This window comes from Brassica napus, chromosome C7 (assembly GCF_020379485.1).
Source record: "Brassica napus cultivar Da-Ae chromosome C7, Da-Ae, whole genome shotgun sequence".
NCBI classification, from domain to species: Eukaryota; Viridiplantae; Streptophyta; class Magnoliopsida; order Brassicales; family Brassicaceae; genus Brassica; species Brassica napus.
In genome coordinates this window covers 40064602-40082728 of record NC_063450.1, presented here as the reverse complement: position 1 = coordinate 40082728, position 18127 = coordinate 40064602, and the positions used below count along the sequence as shown (strand labels likewise).

The 18127-nt window shown below is 37.3% G+C and overlaps 4 protein-coding genes across 4 annotated transcripts; 2 read left to right on the top strand and 2 right to left on the bottom strand.

The window, feature by feature from the left end:
* Positions 1 to 522: 522 nt before the first annotated feature.
* On the top strand, positions 523 to 6067 carry LOC106415477 (ABC transporter B family member 15). The gene is made up of 7 exons (XM_013856204.3): positions 523 to 937; positions 1183 to 1237; positions 1332 to 1510; positions 1581 to 2038; positions 2681 to 3221; positions 3502 to 4395; positions 4548 to 6067. The coding sequence occupies exons 1-7, from the start codon at positions 701 to 703 to the stop codon at positions 5916 to 5918; spliced, it is 3735 nt and encodes a 1244-aa protein (XP_013711658.2). The 5' UTR covers positions 523 to 700; the 3' UTR covers positions 5919 to 6067.
* Positions 6068 to 10600: 4533 nt separating this feature from the next.
* LOC106415023 (probable galacturonosyltransferase-like 10) lies at positions 10601 to 11947 on the top strand. Its single transcript, XM_013855623.3, has one exon. The coding sequence runs from the start codon at positions 10755 to 10757 to the stop codon at positions 11844 to 11846; it is 1092 nt and encodes a 363-aa protein (XP_013711077.2). The 5' UTR covers positions 10601 to 10754; the 3' UTR covers positions 11847 to 11947.
* A 995-nt stretch (positions 11948 to 12942) lies between these two features.
* On the bottom strand, positions 12943 to 13838 carry LOC106415025 (zinc finger AN1 domain-containing stress-associated protein 12). The gene is made up of 2 exons (XM_013855624.3): positions 13645 to 13838; positions 12943 to 13557 (listed from the first exon to the last, which is right to left on the bottom strand). Exons 1-2 carry the CDS (start codon positions 13756 to 13758, stop codon positions 13102 to 13104), a joined length of 570 nt encoding a protein of 189 aa, XP_013711078.2. The 5' UTR covers positions 13759 to 13838; the 3' UTR covers positions 12943 to 13101.
* Positions 13839 to 14443: 605 nt separating this feature from the next.
* LOC111207839 (xyloglucan glycosyltransferase 4) lies at positions 14444 to 18005 on the bottom strand. Its single transcript, XM_022706237.2, has 4 exons — positions 17094 to 18005; positions 16677 to 16985; positions 15511 to 15915; positions 14444 to 15293 (listed from the first exon to the last, which is right to left on the bottom strand). The coding sequence occupies exons 1-4, from the start codon at positions 17730 to 17732 to the stop codon at positions 14619 to 14621; spliced, it is 2028 nt and encodes a 675-aa protein (XP_022561958.1). The 5' UTR covers positions 17733 to 18005; the 3' UTR covers positions 14444 to 14618.
* Positions 18006 to 18127: the final 122 nt, after the last annotated feature.

Sequence of the window (18127 nt, the reverse complement as noted above, 5' to 3'; positions counted from 1 at the left end):
TGTTTAAAACAATTAATAAAATTATTGCATATAAAATATAAAATCATATTATACATAATGGGTCTATATTGGTTAGTCGTAAGAAAAATATATACGATCAAACACGTAAAAAATATATATGATCAAACATAGAAGAATAATTATGAACTATATAAAAATTAAAAAACACCCGCACACACGTGCAGGTCAGAATCTAGTGTTTCATTAAGATAGAAGTTAAAAAAAAAAAATTGTTTCACAAAAATAAATTTTTTTAATGTTTTTATATAAAAATTATAAATTTTAATAAAATTAATTAAATTTATTGAAAGACTATTGATTAAAAAATATTAAAATTTGATAGTTTCAAAAAATATTGTATAATTAATGTGTTTTCTTAATATGTGTAAAAACATCAAAACATCATTTTTTAAAAGTCGGAGGGAGTAATGTTTTGAGATAAACTTTAAACATGATTTGATACTATATTTTAAATTCACACAGCCGAAGTTGGCTTTTCTCTCTCTCGGCTTCTATAAATGTCCTTCGACTCCCTCATCGGATCAATGAAATGTTAATGAAACTTAGAAAAAAAAGAATCACAGACAAAGAGAGAGAAAAAAAAAGCAAAACAGGAAAGTAAAGGCATCTGCTTTTAATATTACTGCACGATCGTTTTGGCCTCTCTTTCTCTCCCTCTCTCTTTGGAACAAAAGAAAAAATGGGTGAAGTAGAGGGCAAAGAGACTGGGAAGAAGACGATGAAGAGTTTTAGAAGCATAAGATCGATATTCATGCACGCTGACGGTGTGGATTGGGTACTGATGGGATTAGGGTTAATTGGAGCCGTCGGTGATGGCTTCACAACTCCTCTTGTTCTTCTGATCACCAGCAAGCTCATGAACAACCTTGGTGGCTCCTCTTTCAACACTGAAACCTTCATGCAAAGTATATCCAAGGTTCTCTCAATTCTTTCTACCTCTCATCTCCTGTGTATAATCACTTGGTTTTCTAATTAGACCTTTTGATCACAAGCTTTTTTGTGGATGCTTGATTGTCCAGAATCCGTTGACATTTTTATTAGGTCATTTTTAACAGTTTACGGTTTTGACTTTAGTTTATGACGCATGCACTTCTAGATTTATTGTATGTCCGTATAAGGAAAGAAGACTAATGTTTATTCTTTTTTTTTTTAAATCAACAGAACGCTGTAGCTTTGCTCTATGTGGCTTGTGGATCTTGGGTTGTCTGTTTCCTTGGTAAAATATTAATAATGTTTACCTTCCTTTACTATATACTAGTAATTAACCACAATCAGATTAACTAATTAATATTTATATTATAAATAAACAGAAGGATATTGTTGGACACGAACAGGGGAGCGGCAAACAGCGAGAATGAGAGAAAAATATCTAAGAGCAGTGTTAAGACAAGATGTGGGGTACTTTGATCTTCATGTCACAAGCACTTCTGATGTTATCACAAGTGTCTCTAGTGACAGCTTCGTCATCCAAGACGTGCTTAGTGAAAAGGTCTCACCATTTCTATCTTTCATACTAATCATTTTTCTTCCTTTTTCTAAACCGGTTCGGTTTGGTACAGTTACCGAATTTCTTGATGAGCGCATCAATGTTCGTCGGAAGCTACATAGTTGGCTTTATTTTGTTATGGAGACTCGCCATAGTTGGCTTACCCTTTATTGTCCTCTTAGTGATCCCGGGACTTATGTACGGGCGAGCCCTTATAAGCATATCTAGCAAGATACGTGAAGAGTACAATGAGGCTGGTTTTGTAGCTGAGCAGGCCATCTCTTCTGTGCGAACCGTCTATGCGTTTTCCGGGGAAAGGAAAACGATATCAAATTTTTCAGCCGCGCTTCAAGGCTCGGTAAAGCTAGGGATTAGACAAGGGCTTGCCAAAGGAATCACCATTGGAAGCAATGGAATCACTTTCGCCATGTGGGGGTTCATGTCTTGGTATGGAAGCCGGATGGTCATGTACCATGGTGCTCAAGGTGGTACCGTATTTGCAGTAGCCGCCGCTGTTGCCATCGGTGGCGTGTAAGTACATATTAACGTACAATAAATAAATATGCATGATAGTATGATACAATGAGATATGCAAAACGGTTTCAACAATTAAACCATCAAAATCACTCACAGCTTTTTATCTGTGATAGAATCCATTGCGTACGTATTAGTATAGCATCAGCCAGTTACGTAACCAATTGGCTCTTTCAAATATTTTAATCTATTTTTTTAGAAATTATTCAATCTATATTGTAATGCTTGCAACTAAGTATGCTAAAATTTATTGTTACAAATTTGAATGATTATATTATTCGTTTTGATAACTGAAACATATTTTGAATAGTTTTGTACTATATATAGTTTCTTTTAAACATGTTTATATAATAACTTTATGATATATATAATATATATATATATAAATTCATACTTTTCTTATGCATTAATATTATGTATGTATGGGAATTTAGTTTAATTCAACGTGTTTACATATAAACCAATGTTTTTTTTTTTTTTTTTTTTGAACTTAATATAAATCAATGTTTTGGTGAGTCTTTCCGTAGAGTAGTAAGATTAATATTTATAAGTGGTTTTCTTGTAACAAAATATTAAAAGAGAATACATGTCGATCTTCGTGAAATCGTATCATGATCTTGTTCGTTGTTATTGTTTCAGATCACTTGGTGGTGGTTTGTCTAATCTCAAGTACTTCTTCGAGGCGGCTTCAGTTGGCGAGCGAATCATGGAAGTAATTAACAGAGTTCCCAAGATTGATTCAAACAATCCGGAAGGGCAAAAACTAGAGAAAGTCAGAGGAGAAGTTGAGTTTAAGCATGTGAAGTTTGTATATCCATCAAGACCAGAAACATCCATCTTTGAAGATTTTTGTCTGAGAGTTCCCTCCGGGAAAACCGTGGCTCTGGTGGGAGGAAGCGGGTCCGGAAAATCAACTGTGATATCGCTTTTGCAGAGGTTTTATGACCCGGTTGCAGGAGAGATTCTCATAGATGGTGTATCCATTGATAAGCTGCAAGTGAAGTGGCTAAGGTCTCAAATGGGTTTAGTTAGCCAAGAGCCTGCCCTTTTCGCCACATCCATAAAGGAGAACATCTTGTTTGGTAAAGAAGATGCAACAATGGATGATGTTGTGGAAGCTGCCAAGGCCTCTAATGCTCATACTTTCATTTCTCAGTTACCTAATGGCTATGAAACTCAGGTTAGTTTCTAGCTATGTTACATAATATAGATTGGTTTAGTTAAGAGTACGGAGATAAAAAAACATTACTTTGAATAATATACTTAACATACAAAATAAATGTAATTTAATCAATTATAGAAAAACCTTCAAAAATTATTTAGTAACCCAGTATTCAATAAAAAATAAGTGTTGTATAGAAATGTGAACATAGTTTATATTCTGAAACGAAAAATAAACGAAAAATACATGCATTTTTGTAGTGTTATCTGGAGACTGATTGAGCTTTTATGAAAAACAGGTTGGAGAGAGAGGAGTGCAAATGTCAGGAGGACAGAAGCAGAGGATCGCAATTGCACGTGCAATAATCAAGTCACCAACAATTCTCCTTCTAGACGAGGCAACAAGTGCATTGGACTCTGAATCCGAAAGAGTAGTCCAGGAAGCCCTAGAGAATGCATCAATCGGCCGTACAACTATCCTTATTGCTCACCGTCTCTCTACCATTCGTAACGCTGATGTTATCTCCGTGGTCCGAAACGGCCATGTTGTTGAGACTGGCTCACACGATAAGCTAATGGAGAACATAGATGGTCAATACGCTTCACTAGTCCGCTTACAACAGATTGAAAAAGAAGACTCAAGTGTGAACATGAGCGTCAATGTGCAAACGGGTCCAACCTTGGATCCTACTAAAGATTTGAGAAGTTGTTCAAGAGTCTCTACGCTTAGTCGGTCAAGCTCCACTAACTCGGTTACAGGTTCAAGTATTGTCAAGAATCTTGCTAAAGTTGAGAAGCCACCTTTACCATCGTTCAAGAGACTCTTGGCAATGAATTTACCGGAATGGAAACAAGCGTTATACGGTTGCATAAGTGCAACTTTGTTTGGTGCCATACAACCGGTTTACGCATTTTCTTTGGGGTCGATGGTATCGGTTTACTTCTTGACGAGCCACGATGAGATTAAAGAGAAAACGAGGATCTACGCATTATCTTTTGTCGGCTTAGCCGTGGTTTCTTTCTTGATCAATATCAGCCAACACTACAACTTCGCATACATGGGTGAATACTTGACTAAGCGCATCCGCGAACGGATGCTCTCCAAGGTGCTAACCTTTGAAGTCGGTTGGTTCGACCAAGATGAGAACTCGAGCGGTTCCATTTGTTCTAGACTCGCAAAAGATGCCAATGTGGTAAGCACATGAATATTATTATTTAAACTTTTAACCATCAATGTCATATAACGTTTCTTGATGCTAATGTGGTACGTTCATGAATCTTATTATTCAAACTTTTAAATATAACGTTTATTGATTTCTCTAATATCTTGTTTGGTTTATGATAGGTGAGATCGTTGGTAGGTGATCGTATGGCACTATTGGTACAAACAATATCGGCTGTAACCATAGCATGCACTATGGGTTTGGTCATCGCGTGGAGGTTAGCCCTAGTGATGATCGCGGTGCAACCACTGATTATTGTATGCTTCTACACTCGCCGTGTTCTACTCAAGAATATGTCGAAAAAGGCAATCAAGGCTCAGGACGAGAGTAGCAAACTAGCTGCTGAGGCTGTTTCCAACGTACGAACCATCACAGCCTTTTCGTCACAAGAACGTATCATGAAAATGCTAGAAAAGGCTCAAGAAAACCCGCGGCGAGAAAGCATACGTCAGTCATGGTTCGCAGGGATCGGACTCGCCATGTCGCAGAGCCTAACTACATGCACGTGGGCTTTGGACTTCTGGTACGGTGGTAGACTGATCGAAGATGGGTACATAACAGCTAAAGCTTTGTTCGAAACGTTTATGATCTTGGTTAGTACCGGTCGGGTTATTGCCGATGCCGGTAGCATGACAACGGATCTAGCCAAAGGTTCTGACGCGGTCGGTTCGGTTTTCGCTGTGTTGGATCGGTACACTTCGATTGATCCGGAGGATCCAGAAGGATATGAACTGGAAAGACTAACCGGTCGGGTTGAGTTTCTTAATGTGGACTTCTCATACCCAACTAGACCGGATGTGATGATATTTACTGACTTTTCTATCGATATCGACGCAGCGAAGTCTACTGCTATTGTTGGTCCAAGCGGGTCGGGTAAATCCACGGTAATCGGTTTAATCGAACGGTTTTACGACCCGGTTAAAGGCGTTGTGAAAATCGACGGTCGAGATTTAAGATCGTACAATCTGAGATCGCTCCGACAACACATAGCTTTGGTTAGCCAAGAGCCAACGTTGTTCGCGGGAACGATCCGAGAGAACATCGTATACGGAAGAGCGTCGGATAAAATCGACGAATCAGAGATCATCGAGGCTGCGAGTGCAGCGAACGCTCACGATTTCATCACGTCTTTAACGGACGGCTACGATACGTACTGCGGAGACAGAGGTGTACAGTTATCCGGTGGTCAAAAACAGAGGATCGCCATCGCTCGAGCGGTTTTGAAGAACCCGTCAGTGTTGCTCCTCGACGAAGCGACAAGCGCTTTGGATAGCCAGTCGGAGCGTGTTGTGCAAGACGCGCTGGAGCGCGTGATGGTGGGAAGGACGAGCGTTGTGATCGCGCATAGGCTGAGCACGATTCAGAACTGCGACGCAATCGCTGTTTTGGATAAAGGAAAGCTCGTGGAGCGTGGGACCCATTCATCCTTGTTGGCAAAAGGATCCACAGGTGTTTACTTCTCATTGGTCAGTCTCCAGAGAACAACTTGTTGAATAACGCTGATTTGGAAACAAATAAAACTCTTTGAGCTAAGGGGGCAAACCCATCTTTTTCTCATGAAATTGAACATGTTATATAAGGCTATTTCGTTATTTGTAACCATTTACATATAGATATATTAAAACGCTTATGTTGAAAAGAAGGCTACAAAGGTTCCAATACTAGAGCAAATCTATGTTTTTTTTTTGAATGAATGTAAAATTTATTCAAACAAAAATAGTAATACATCAAGTGCTTCTTTGATTCTCTACGAAATTAAGGAAAATACTCCATAAAACAACCTGTTTTTGCTTATGTGTTTTGTTGTGCACCAAACCATGTTATCAGACCTTCTTCATAATGATTCCCCCATCCCTTTAGTGATAGAAGCTTCAATCTCACATTCTTGTCCACAATCTTTGTCAAACTCTTCATATTTCTAGGCTTCTCTCCATGTATGCGAGCATTCCTCTCTCACCAGATTGTATACAGTGTGGTTTGCAATGTATATATGAGGATGAAAGTCTTAATAGGTGTTAACCATGACTTCGAGACTATAGCTATCAGCTCACTCCAATCCACAGTGAATTCATCACCCATAAGTCCCTCCACAAGGTTTCTCCAAATCATCTTTGAGTCAAGACTCTTGTGCATCATTGCATAGAACGCATGTTGTATTAATTGAATTGTTTCACTGCTGCATTTTGTTTGTCGTCTGCAGCATTCCTTTTAGAGTTATCCACATGATGAAAGCATACTTAGGAGTAGATTGAGAAAATCAGTCTCCTTTGTGCCATACACAGACTTGCCTCATAACACGTATCTGATCCCAAGTTTTGCTTGATTGTTCATGAATTTACCTTCAGCATGCTTCCATAGTACAATATCTTCATCACGATAATTATCAAGCTTGCTTATCTCTTCTTCTATCTGATTCAGAATGTCCACTCTGTGATTTCTTCTCCTTCGCCTCCTCGGCTCAGCAACAGAGTAATGATCCGGTACCCCTAAATTGAGTGGACCTCTTTCTCCAAGCATCTCTTAAAGAATGTCAAATCTGGACCATCTGTCATACCAAAAGGATGTACATTCACCATTTCTCACTTCTTTCCTTAAAAACTGCTTTGCAAGATCTTTGAGCTTTAGTAATTTTCTCCATACCCATGATCTTGAGCTAGTACTTTCTTTAATTGACCAGAATGAGCTTTTTCGAATCAAGTAGCATTGAACCCAGCGAACCCACAATGACGTCTCTGCTGTTAACCTCCATATAAGCTTCAATTCATAAACTTTGTTCAGTTCTTTTACAGGTTGGAGCCCCAAGCCACCTCTTCTTTTGGGAGACAGATATCCTTCCAGCTGACTTTTGCTTTAGTTGTTTTAAGGTCGGGACCAGACCAGAGAAACGCAGAACATAGCTTTTCAATCTCTTTTAAAAAGCTTCCAGGGAGCCTGAATGTTGCCATCCAGAAGTTAGCTAAGCTTGTTATGACAGATTTTATGAGTTGCAAACGTCTTGCATGTGAGAGAAGTCTCCCTATCCATGAACTCATTTTCTTCCTTATTTTTTCAACCAGTGGCATATAGTCATTGACTGTCATACGCTTGGTGAGAAGAGGCAATCCCAAGTATCTTACCGGTAGGCTGCCTGTTGAGAATGGAAATGTTGTAAGTATATCTTCTTTACCATTCTCATTTATGCCCGTAGAGTATAAAGTGGACTTTTCCAAGCTCATCTTAAGACCGGAACAACTTTCAAACTCCTTGAATATCCTGAGAATCCTTTCTATCGATCTCTTTGTTCCATTAGTGAAAACCAGTAAGTCATCTGCAAAGCATAGCTAGGTGCGATAGAAGAATGTTCTTGCATCTATGATGGTAGTCGATTTGCTTCCTTTCCACTGCCTTATCCAACATGCAGGAGAGCACATTGATACATATTACAAACAGGTATGGAGATAAAGCAAATCTATGTTTTCACTTAGGTTTGATTCAATTTGTAGATAACAACAACTTAAGAGAACTGCTATAGATAGTAATTTTTATCAACTAATCACCACCAACTTGTCATTTCCATGAATCGTCCACGATGAGTTCATTGACTCCCCATTCTTCAAAGCTAATTACTACCTCAGTTCCCGAAAGTAAGATGTTTTAGGTTTTTTTCTTGTTCCACAAAGATAGATTTTCTATATTATTAAGGTACTTTTTTATACTTTTGAGGAACATTAATTGAAAATATTTGAATTGATTAAATTTCATTGGTGGAAAGTTATTGGAAAGTGTATAATAAAGTAAAAAATAAATTAAATTATAAACATTTATTAAATTCTTAATAAGCGTGCATACTCTAGAAAATCTTACTTTCAGGAACAGAAGGAGGAGTATAATTTATAAGGAATAATCTAGTTTTATTAATGATATAGATTTCACTTTTCACGAGCTTTGATACTATTGAATGCAACTCGTAGCAGACGCACCAAAAGTTTGTTTTGATTGAGTTTCTTTTAAATAAGAAGTAGCTAGAATTGGGAACGTTAGAAACTTTGTAATTAGGTAAGCATAATTCCAAAGTAAAATGTATATTCATGACAAAGAATAATGATTTTGCCAGCCCATAGCCGCACATACAGCTGTATTCAAACATTACACCCCTTTTTTTTCCTTTTTTGTCAAATTAATTATAATGAACAACTGCAAACACAAATGTGATCTAAAATCAATTTTATTAAGAAAGCAGTTGCATGATTTACATAAAACCAAGTGAACGGGTAATGGCTGCTTTTGGTAAACACAAAATAATTGTATAAATTTCCGTGTATCAAGATGTTGGAACAACAACTCTGCACTATAAAATGTCTTTGATTTTTTTTTTTTAAATCAAATTAGTTTTATTTGATTTTTTAATCTACAACTAGTCTCCACATACTACTAGATTATGGAATAATAATTGATACCCAAAATGGCAAAAATTTCGAGACGAAGAGGTGTTTCATCTTTTAGCTCTTATAGGTAATGTTCTAGCATGTTAATAGAACAACAAATTTGGAAAACGAGTTTTATAAGAATACGTGTGTATATATGTTATTGATAAAACATGGTAAATACACATTATCAACCATTTTCCCGTTCATTTTACTATACGTGGGCGTGTGTACGTAGTCCACATGGAGCTTTTCGAAGACTTACCTCAAGCGTATATATCATCTAAAAGGATACTTATTTGACAAATGCAAGAGTGACTGGCGTTCAAGTGCAGAATGAGGCAAGATAGTGTAGATGTGATATCATATCACCTTGGCTTATCAACCACGTACATTTTTCAGATAACATATCGTACTATTTTAGTTAGAGATCTATCCACTTGTAAGCTACGAGCTAATATGTTAAGAAGCTAATGTGTCACGTATAACTTAGGAGTGAATATTTCCACTTAACATAATATAAGATGTGCGTATATATAGTCGTAGAATTTGAAACGATTATAATTATTTGGTATGATGCTACGATTAGTATATCATTGTTAATAACAGAGAATAAGCATTATGCTACTGAAGGAAACAACAAATTCTAGTCATAGAAAAGGGTGAAAACCTGCAAATGAAATCCATCCAAACGAGGTACACTCGCATGCTTTAGTTAAATACAAGCATTTAGTTAATAGAATTATTATATTCAAAGAGCATTGCATCCAATGAATGTGCGCCGACCAGTTAAATATATTGTTATATTTTGTCCGTCAGTCAATAATTATATGGTATTATTGAAAACATTAATATATATGCATATCGAAATAAGTAGAAAAACACATGGATCCATGCGTTGGACCTATTATCAACCCATACTCTTGAGCATGATTACAGGGGTTCTTGGAATTACATTATTAACGGAATATAAGAATCCGTCTCTTAATTTTTAACTAAAAAAATTAAGAACTGGCTCTTAAAACTCTTATTTAAGAACCGGTTCTTAGCTTTTTTAGTTAAAAATTAAGAAACGGATTCTTATATTCAGGTAAGAACTCAACCATGAGAACCCCAATAATCATGATATGTTGGATTCCTACAACCTAGCATGCTTTCCTTATATATCAAACATTTATGTCTATGCGTGTTATGTCTACATTTACATCCGTATTCATTTAATTATTAATTAATTAGTCTTGATACTAGTATTTATCAAAACAATTATGTCAATATTGACTAAGATAGGTTAGTTAAACCATTCTCTCAGCATTTATTGTTGTAAACCAAAAAAATGGTTAAAACTCTGAACCAATCTGAACACTTAAGAAGTTAAGTTCAAATTCAAGATTAAAAACTGGTTTACCATATATTATTTCCAACAGCATTTGCAAATTAGAAGAGAGATGACCATATACCGAAACGGCTAGACTTTGCCAATAAGTATACCATTTTTATAGCAGTCGATATTCCTAACCAGATGGTGTGCATATGTAATCTGGTAATGAAATAAATGGATGCAAATTCAATGTTATCTTGGTCATCAATGTATCCTTAATGTTTGACATATGCATTGAACAATATTCACGTATCATTGAATGTATATATCAACATAAATTTGAACTTATAACTTTGTACTTTTGCCGTTTCTCAAAAGAAATGTTCTAGAAAGATTATAAAAAAAAAAAAAAGAGACAATAAGAAACGAGTTTCAAACGAACTTAATTTGACCGTGTTTCCTTTCCTTACAAAACCGCGTTTCAGTTCTTGTCTTCGTCTTCTTCCTCGACCCTTCTCTCTTTCTCTCCTCCATAAACTCCAGAATCTCAAAACTAAAACCTTAAAAGACCTCTGCTTTGAGATCTTCAAACCGACCACTTCTCTCCGATGATGTCTATTTCAAGACTACTAATAATCTTCACAATAATCTCTGCAACCTTCTTAACCGTCAGATCAATCCGATTGTTTCCAGACGATAAATCTTCATTCGACGACGCGTCTTCAGATTTCATGGAGGCTCCAGGATACCAAAACGGACCGCAATGCTCTGTTTTACCCCACAACAAACTCTTGTTAGCTTGCGACCCTTCGGCTATTCACATAGCCATGACCCTTGATCCAGCTTACTTGCGTGGCACGTTATCTGCAGTCCACTCAATCCTCAAACACACCTCTTGCCCTCAAAACACCTTCTTCCACTTCATCGCTTCGGGTCTCCACCACGGTTCCCTCGCGAAGACTCTCTCCTCTGTTTTCCCTTCTCTGAGTTTCAAAGTCTACACCTTCGACGAAACCATCGTCAAGAACCTCATCTCTTCTTCGATAAGACAAGCTCTCGATAGTCCCTTGAACTACGCAAGAAGCTACTTGTCCGAGATTCTCTCGTCATGTGTTCGTCGCGTGATTTACCTCGACTCAGATGTGATCGTGGTCGACGATATCAAGAAACTGTGGAAGGTTTCTTTAACCGGGTCGAGAACCATCGGCGCACCAGAGTACTGCCACGCTAACTTCACCAATTACTTCTCAGATCGTTTCTGGTCAAATCCAAAACTCTCGACCGTCTTTGACTCCAAGACGCCTTGCTACTTCAACACGGGAGTGATGGTGATCGATTTAGAGAGATGGAGAGAAGGAGACTACACGAGGAAGATCGAAAGCTGGATGAGGATTCAGAGAGAGGAGAGGATTTACGAGCTGGGTTCGTTGCCGCCGTTTCTTCTGGTGTTTGCCGGGGAGATTGAGGCTATTGATCACCAGTGGAACCAGCACGGTCTAGGTGGAGACAATGTGGTGAGTAGTTGTAGATCTTTGCATCCTGGTCCGGTGAGTTTGATACATTGGAGTGGGAAAGGGAAGCCGTGGGTGAGGCTTGATGATGGTAAGGCGTGTCCTGTTGATTATTTATGGGCTCCTTATGATCTTCACAAGTCACAGAGACAGTATCTTCAATACAGTCAAGACTTAGATATTCTTTGATTCATTCTACATTTTTTTTTGTTGGTACAAAGTTTTGATCTTTTTCTGATGTAAATAAAACTGAAATACATTGAGGATTTACCTATTCTGTTGCTCTATCAGTGCTTTGATTTTGTTCAAGAAGTCTCTTGTTTTATGTGCCATTCTTTTCTCATAGTATCCTTACTATTTGGCACTACATAGTAATGAAACAAATGGAAACTGAGAAATAACAATGAGTTGAACAAACATATGAAGGGCATTCATTTCTGTAGGATGTTATATTTATTTGCATGTGTCTCTATTTTACCATGTAGAGGTTTGCTGGAACTCTGTTTCTTAAACATTGTGGGCTCTGTTTTTTCACCTTTTACATTTTAATAAAAGTCATGACTAGTTTTATTTTTTTTTATCAAATGGAGGATTGGCTGAGCATATAGATTCATATGGTGCACCACTGTTGCCCTTGCAGGTGTAATTCTGATATTTCTTAAAAGAGCATTTTCATCTCTTGTGTATTTAAAAAAAGTCTGATCCTTATCTTGTTTTTTATGACACTATGATGGTAAATCTGCTGGGGTTGGACAAGGAGTTTTGGAATATTCCTGATATTTACTCTGCCTTTTACCTTTGTTGCTCCACAATGTTTGTTCTGTTCTATAGAGGAAGAAATCTAGCCTAATGTTCTTCTAGTGTTTGCTTGAGTAGATAACTTGTATATGTAAACAATTAGACAAATCTGTTGGGAGGGATGCTTTACGTCATGTCATCGGTATTAGCGCGAAATGGTATCGGGTCTAGGGGAACTATTTGGACCAAAGGCCCAGACACCTCTTGCTTTACCAAAACAAAAACAATTAGACGAATGGTTCTTAAATTTTCTGCCCTTGCAGCTAAAATTTGACTCTTTTTTTGTTCATACGAAAAAGAGTGCCACTGCATGCTTTTCTCAACTCCTGACAATGATTTCGCTAGCAAAGGCTTCTAAACATATCTTCTTGTTATATACTAAACACAAACATTAATCATTTGATGTAATGCACTCTATTACCTCAGAAGAAATAAAAGAAATCACAGCTAATATGTGTGTGAGAGAAAGAGAGACTTTACATCAAACTGAGGGATAGGCACATAAACTCGCTTTGCATATTGTAACATACATCGGTTTTAAGAAAATACCACACATTAAAATGCTCTTGAAAACAACAAAGAATTAATCATACATGAGAAACATTTAATTTGTTGATGCAAACTGTTGCAATGAAAGAAAAAAAAACTAAAAGGATCTAATCGATGGAGAAGAACTTGATGAAACAGAAGTTGTTCCTCTTCCACATCCTTTCTCACTCCTCAAACTCAAAGTTTCCATAAACTTCTCATTCCACCTCGACCTTGTTCCTGAGTTAGCAACCGTCTTCTTGTTACAGACATGATCGGTCGGAAACCGGTGTTTCAGACAAAACTTAACTCCACAATCTTTGCAAGTAATGTTGTTCGCAAATGTCAGAACCTCTTTGCAACGCTTCACAGGACAAATGGGTTTCTTCTTCTTACTCGGATCGCAATCTCCAGATCTTTCGTGTTTCTCAAGCAAAGACTTGATCCCTTCTTGGTCAAAACCAGTTGTTTCGATTGCTATAGAACATGTTTCGCAGATGGAAACTGTTCTGCTTCCGTGGTCCGAGTTTGGACAATCGTGGGACTTGTATGATCTATGCTCCAAACAGAACACCTATAAATTTTCATTTTAAAAACATTAATTGAAAGATTCTTGCAGGAAAAGAAAAAGAGAAAGGTGGAACTTTCGGGGAAAGTATACCAATTTGCAGCCGTCACAAGTGAAAGGGAGAAAGTCGAGGAGTTTGCAGTCAGGGTTTTGGCAATGCTCTCCAAGATCAGGAAACGCTTCTGTTCCTCCTCCTCCTCCTGCCATAGCTTTTCTTCTTCTTCTTATTATTATTCTTGTCCTTCGAAATTGGTTAGTTTTTTATTCTGAGAACCGTATGAATGTAGAGAAAGATATATATATAGAGAAGCTGGGTCTGACTTGAAGGCAAAGCCAGCGTTCTCCAAGTTGGTTTCTTCCTCTGTTTGACAATTCTTGTTTTTTTCCTTATTTAGATTTTTTTTTTTCGAGTGGGAAAGTTTTAATAATTAGATAGAACGCGGTTTAGATGTTTCTAGGCCCGTTTGGGGCCTATTTTCTTTTGAATCCATAAAAAGCAAAAGAAATCCTTAAAAGAAAATAAACTAATATTACATTTTTCCTATCTTATTTAGGTAAATAAATTATAATTAATACTAAGATAACCAGAAAAATTAAAGTATTATACTACTTTGATTGCTTTAATTTCACACCAAAAAAATTAAAGTATTATACTACCTTTGATTGCTTTAATTTCATTTGTTCTGAAGCTTCTTCATGTATGTTAAACCAATAGGTTTAGCAAGACTTTCCTAGGAAAACTTAAGCATCATTAGTGAATAAATTTCCAAAACGATTATGGTAAATATGTTTAGCAAACCCCATCTCAGTCTGATCGATAGCAGAATCTTAAACCACTCTTTGTACATAACACCTAAGAGCCATATGATTGTTAACCCTTAGGCCAATATTATATAACAAATTAATCGTTTCACTCATTTATCTGAAACTGGACATTATAAGTTTTTTGAAAATTATGTATAAAACCCGCATGTAAGAAAGGGAAAAGAATTTAAAAAACAAACAAAAAAATAGACGAATATAAACGGGTTTATCTCCCTTCTTCTCTGTCTTTATGTTGTGTGTGTCTAGTTGATCTGTTCTCCGATCAAATCCAACCCTACAACCAAGAAAGACAGTCCCTGAAACAGCAAGAAGTAGAAGTGAAGACCATGCGCTGACAGAAAGCTCCTTGCAGCTGCGGTTAGAAGCAAGAACGCAAGCCCTAGCTCTTTCTTAAACACCATGTTCCTCTTCTTGATCTTGTTACTCGGCCTCACTAGCCCTCCAATGCTCTTCTTCGGGGTTTCTTGTACCGCAAGATTCATCTCTTGCTCCTTGAGTTTGCTCAGAAGCTCCAAACCTGACTCCGAGTTTCTCCTATGCAACTTCTCTTCCTTTTCGGCAAACGCTAGCAAGTCGGATTCAGATGATCTCCCAGTCTTTTTGGTCACAACCCACTCGTAAGCCGATCCAAGCTGGAACAACCCGGAGATCATGGCGTTGAACTTGGTTATGGACATTGTGTTTTCGAAAAGGAGGTAAGGGATCAAGAAAGGGAAAGATTTGGGTGAGGGAAGAATGTTGAGAAGTGAAATGAAGATGGGAACGTAACAAATGATCCACAAAGGAAGCTCGGCTTCAGGTATGAACATTGTTAATGGAAGTATGATGCAGAAGAGTGTGAATGAGTAAAAGGGTAGAATAAGCTTCCTTAGAAGAAAGAAGAGGAAGATCAAATTTGCCTTCTTCCCTACTGATATCTGCAAAATCAAAAACCGGAAAATCAAACAATTCAGTCTTATTCATGTTCATAGCCGGTTCTAAACATAGCGAGATGAAACATTCGCCTATGACTCTAAAATATTAGTATATATAATTCGGTTTCCAAATCGATTAAAAAAAGATGTATTATTTAGTAATTGTTTCAAGTCTTAAACATTTAGTTATAACTAGAAGTTGAATTTTAGTTTTATTTACCTTTGATTTGATGATTGAAGGAAGGCATAACCGGAAAAGTTGCATAGGACCGGAATGCCAACGATGTTGCTGCTTCTTGTAAGCTTCATAAGACTCAGGCAACTCGCAAGTGACTTCAACGTCATTGAGGTAAATGAATTTCCAACCGTTGAGATGCGCTCTAACCGCGATATCCATGTCTTCAACCGTTGTTCTCTCGAGCCACCCTCCTGATTCTTCCAATGCTTTGATCCTCCAGACTCCTGCGGTTCCGTTGAAACCAAAGAAGTTGAGAAACACTCCGTTCACTTGCTGTTCTACTTCGAAGTGGAAACATAGGTTTATGTTTTGCAGCCTTGTCAGGAGATTCTCGTCTTTGTTCACAAAGGACCACCTTGCTTGGACTAATCCTAGCTCTGGATTCCCCTGAACAACACAACACACTCTTTTTAGCTTCTTGATGATTGTTTCATTTTCATATGCTAAACACAATTAATATATGTTTTTAAGTAATAAACTCCAGTTTTGCAAACTAAAATATTTATTTTTTTATTTAAAATATAAAATACGAACCGTTTTCAAAATAGTACTTTATCATATAAACCTAATCTTGACTCTGTTTACAGCTTACAAAAATGATGATTAAAATATTATTTTACTACAAAATATACTGAGTCAAGATTAGGTTCAACTAGTCTAATTCTGTAGAATCATGATGTGAAAATCATCCAACGACGTGTTGATTTTTGTAAATTAGTTTTGTCGGTTACTTCATTAAAATATTATTTTACTACAAAATATACTGAGTCAAGATTAGGTTCAACTAGTCTAATTCTGTAGAATCATGATGTGAAAATCATCCAACGACGTGTTGATTTTTGTAAATTAGTTTTGTCGGTTACTTTGATTTCATACATAACATAACATACAACTTTTCCTACAACTTTATACTATTATATTTGTCGGCTACTCTCAACATGACCCACCGAAAAAAATAGAATAAAAAATTTGAGACAACTGTCGGTGATGAGTATAATTGGAAAATTATATTCCCATTAAAAACACATTGTAAAAACAGTAAAATCTTTTCACTAAATTTTCTTCAAACATCATCGTAAATTACGAAACTTCAAACAAAAAATTTCCTTTTGTAGTTAGAATAGATTGAGTGTGATTGATTGGTTTACCTTGAAATGAGGAATAGTCTTCTTGAGGAAATCAGGACTTGGCGTAAAGTCTGCGTCGAAAATAGTAACGAACTCGTAATCTTTAACGTAATCACATGTCATTGCAGACTTTAGATTCCCAGCTTTGTAACCAGTTCTGATCAACCTATGCCTGTAGATAATGTTCACTCCTTTCTCTGCCCAAGCAGCTACTTCTTCCTTGATCAGAAGCTGTAAGTTTGGATCGTCTGAATCGTCAAGAACTTGAATCAAGATCCTATCCTTCGGCCAATCAAGCTGTGATGCTGCTCCTATTGATTGTTCATACACCTACAAAGAACATAACACAACAGTTACAGAACAGAACACAAAACAGAGTAAAAACAGAGCAAAAACAGAGTAAAACAGAGCAAAAAACAGAGTATGTTTATAGTTTACCTCTCTTTCATTGCACATTGGGATCTGAATAAGGACCATTGGGAAGTTTGATGCGTCTTCTAGATCGAGCTCATCGTCTTTGAGCTTAGGTTCGATCTTCTTGAACTTGATCCAGAAGCAACCGAGACAGAGGACCAACCGATCAAGAGACTGGATCAAGAAGAGGACAGTGCAGAACTTGGAGAGAGTGATGACAATAGGAGCGATGTAATCGGATCGAAACGAGAGCCAAGCCACGTAAGACCACTCGACAAGCCCACGAACCTCCCAGGACGGTCGGTTCACGAGATCTAGATTCCAGTTCTTGTAATAAGCGACGATTTCTATTAACAAGGCGACTATGGAGATGACAAGACAGGCTTTGATGAATCTGTACATTTGTTTTCCTCTGCTTTTTGGATCTTCTTCTTCGTTTATGGCTTTGGAGGAGAAAGCGAGACGCTTTTTGACCGAGGCGAAGAGCCACGAGAGAGAAGAGACGAGTCTGTGAGCTTTGAGGAGGATGAACCATGAGAATTGCTTTGGGCTGATGGATTTGCGTTTGTTGTCAGGGAATGAGGATGGATCTGAGCCGTTGATCTCTAATAGAGAGAAGTTGTCTGGCTTCTCCATTGTCACTGCCACTGAGTTTGGAGCCATGAATGAGAGTTTAAAAGAGGGAAAAAAACAGAGTAGGGGAACAAAGAAGAAGAAATGATTCTGAGACGTCACTGTTTCATTTAATTTTCCATGAAAACTGGATCTTTTGTTTTAACAGACAAAACAGAGATGAGATCAGACTCTGAGCAGCTGCGTAACTGAAACTTGTGAATTAGTTGAGAGAGAGAGACGAGGAGCATGTGATGAAGTGAACAACTTGTAATAAAGAGGAGAGAAGAAGAACAAGAGAGTCCTCCTTTCTTCGCATTTTCCTCTCTTTACCCCCATTTTTTATAGGAAACGTTTGCTTCTTTTTTTTTTTGACGGCAGGTCGTATTACTTTGTTTTCTTTGTGTGAAAAGTCCAATTCTTATTATTACTACTGGTTCTTTTTT

Bases quoted from the DNA above. Each gene is read 5' to 3' on its own strand.
- LOC106415477 (XM_013856204.3), top strand. From the start codon at position 701: ATGGGTGAAGTAGAGGGCAAAGAGACTGGGAAGAAGACGATGAAGAGT. The intron at 938-1,182 runs GTTCTCTCAATT...TTAAATCAACAG, and splicing joins TCATGCAAAGTATATCCAAG to AACGCTGTAGCTTTGCTCTA. The intron at 1,511-1,580 runs GTCTCACCATTT...GGTTTGGTACAG, and splicing joins AAGACGTGCTTAGTGAAAAG to TTACCGAATTTCTTGATGAG.
- LOC106415023 (XM_013855623.3), top strand. From the start codon at position 10,755: ATGATGTCTATTTCAAGACTACTAATAATCTTCACAATAATCTCTGCA.
- LOC106415025 (XM_013855624.3), bottom strand. From the start codon at position 13,758: ATGGCAGGAGGAGGAGGAGGAACAGAAGCGTTTCCTGATCTTGGAGAG. The intron at 13,558-13,644 runs GTATACTTTCCC...GAAAATTTATAG, and splicing joins CTTGTGACGGCTGCAAATTG to GTGTTCTGTTTGGAGCATAG.
- LOC111207839 (XM_022706237.2), bottom strand. From the start codon at position 17,732: ATGGCTCCAAACTCAGTGGCAGTGACAATGGAGAAGCCAGACAACTTC. The intron at 15,916-16,676 runs GTAAACCAATCA...TGTGTTGTTCAG, and splicing joins AGACTATTCCTCATTTCAAG to GGGAATCCAGAGCTAGGATT. The intron at 15,294-15,510 runs GTAAATAAAACT...TTGATTTTGCAG, and splicing joins CTTCAATCATCAAATCAAAG to ATATCAGTAGGGAAGAAGGC.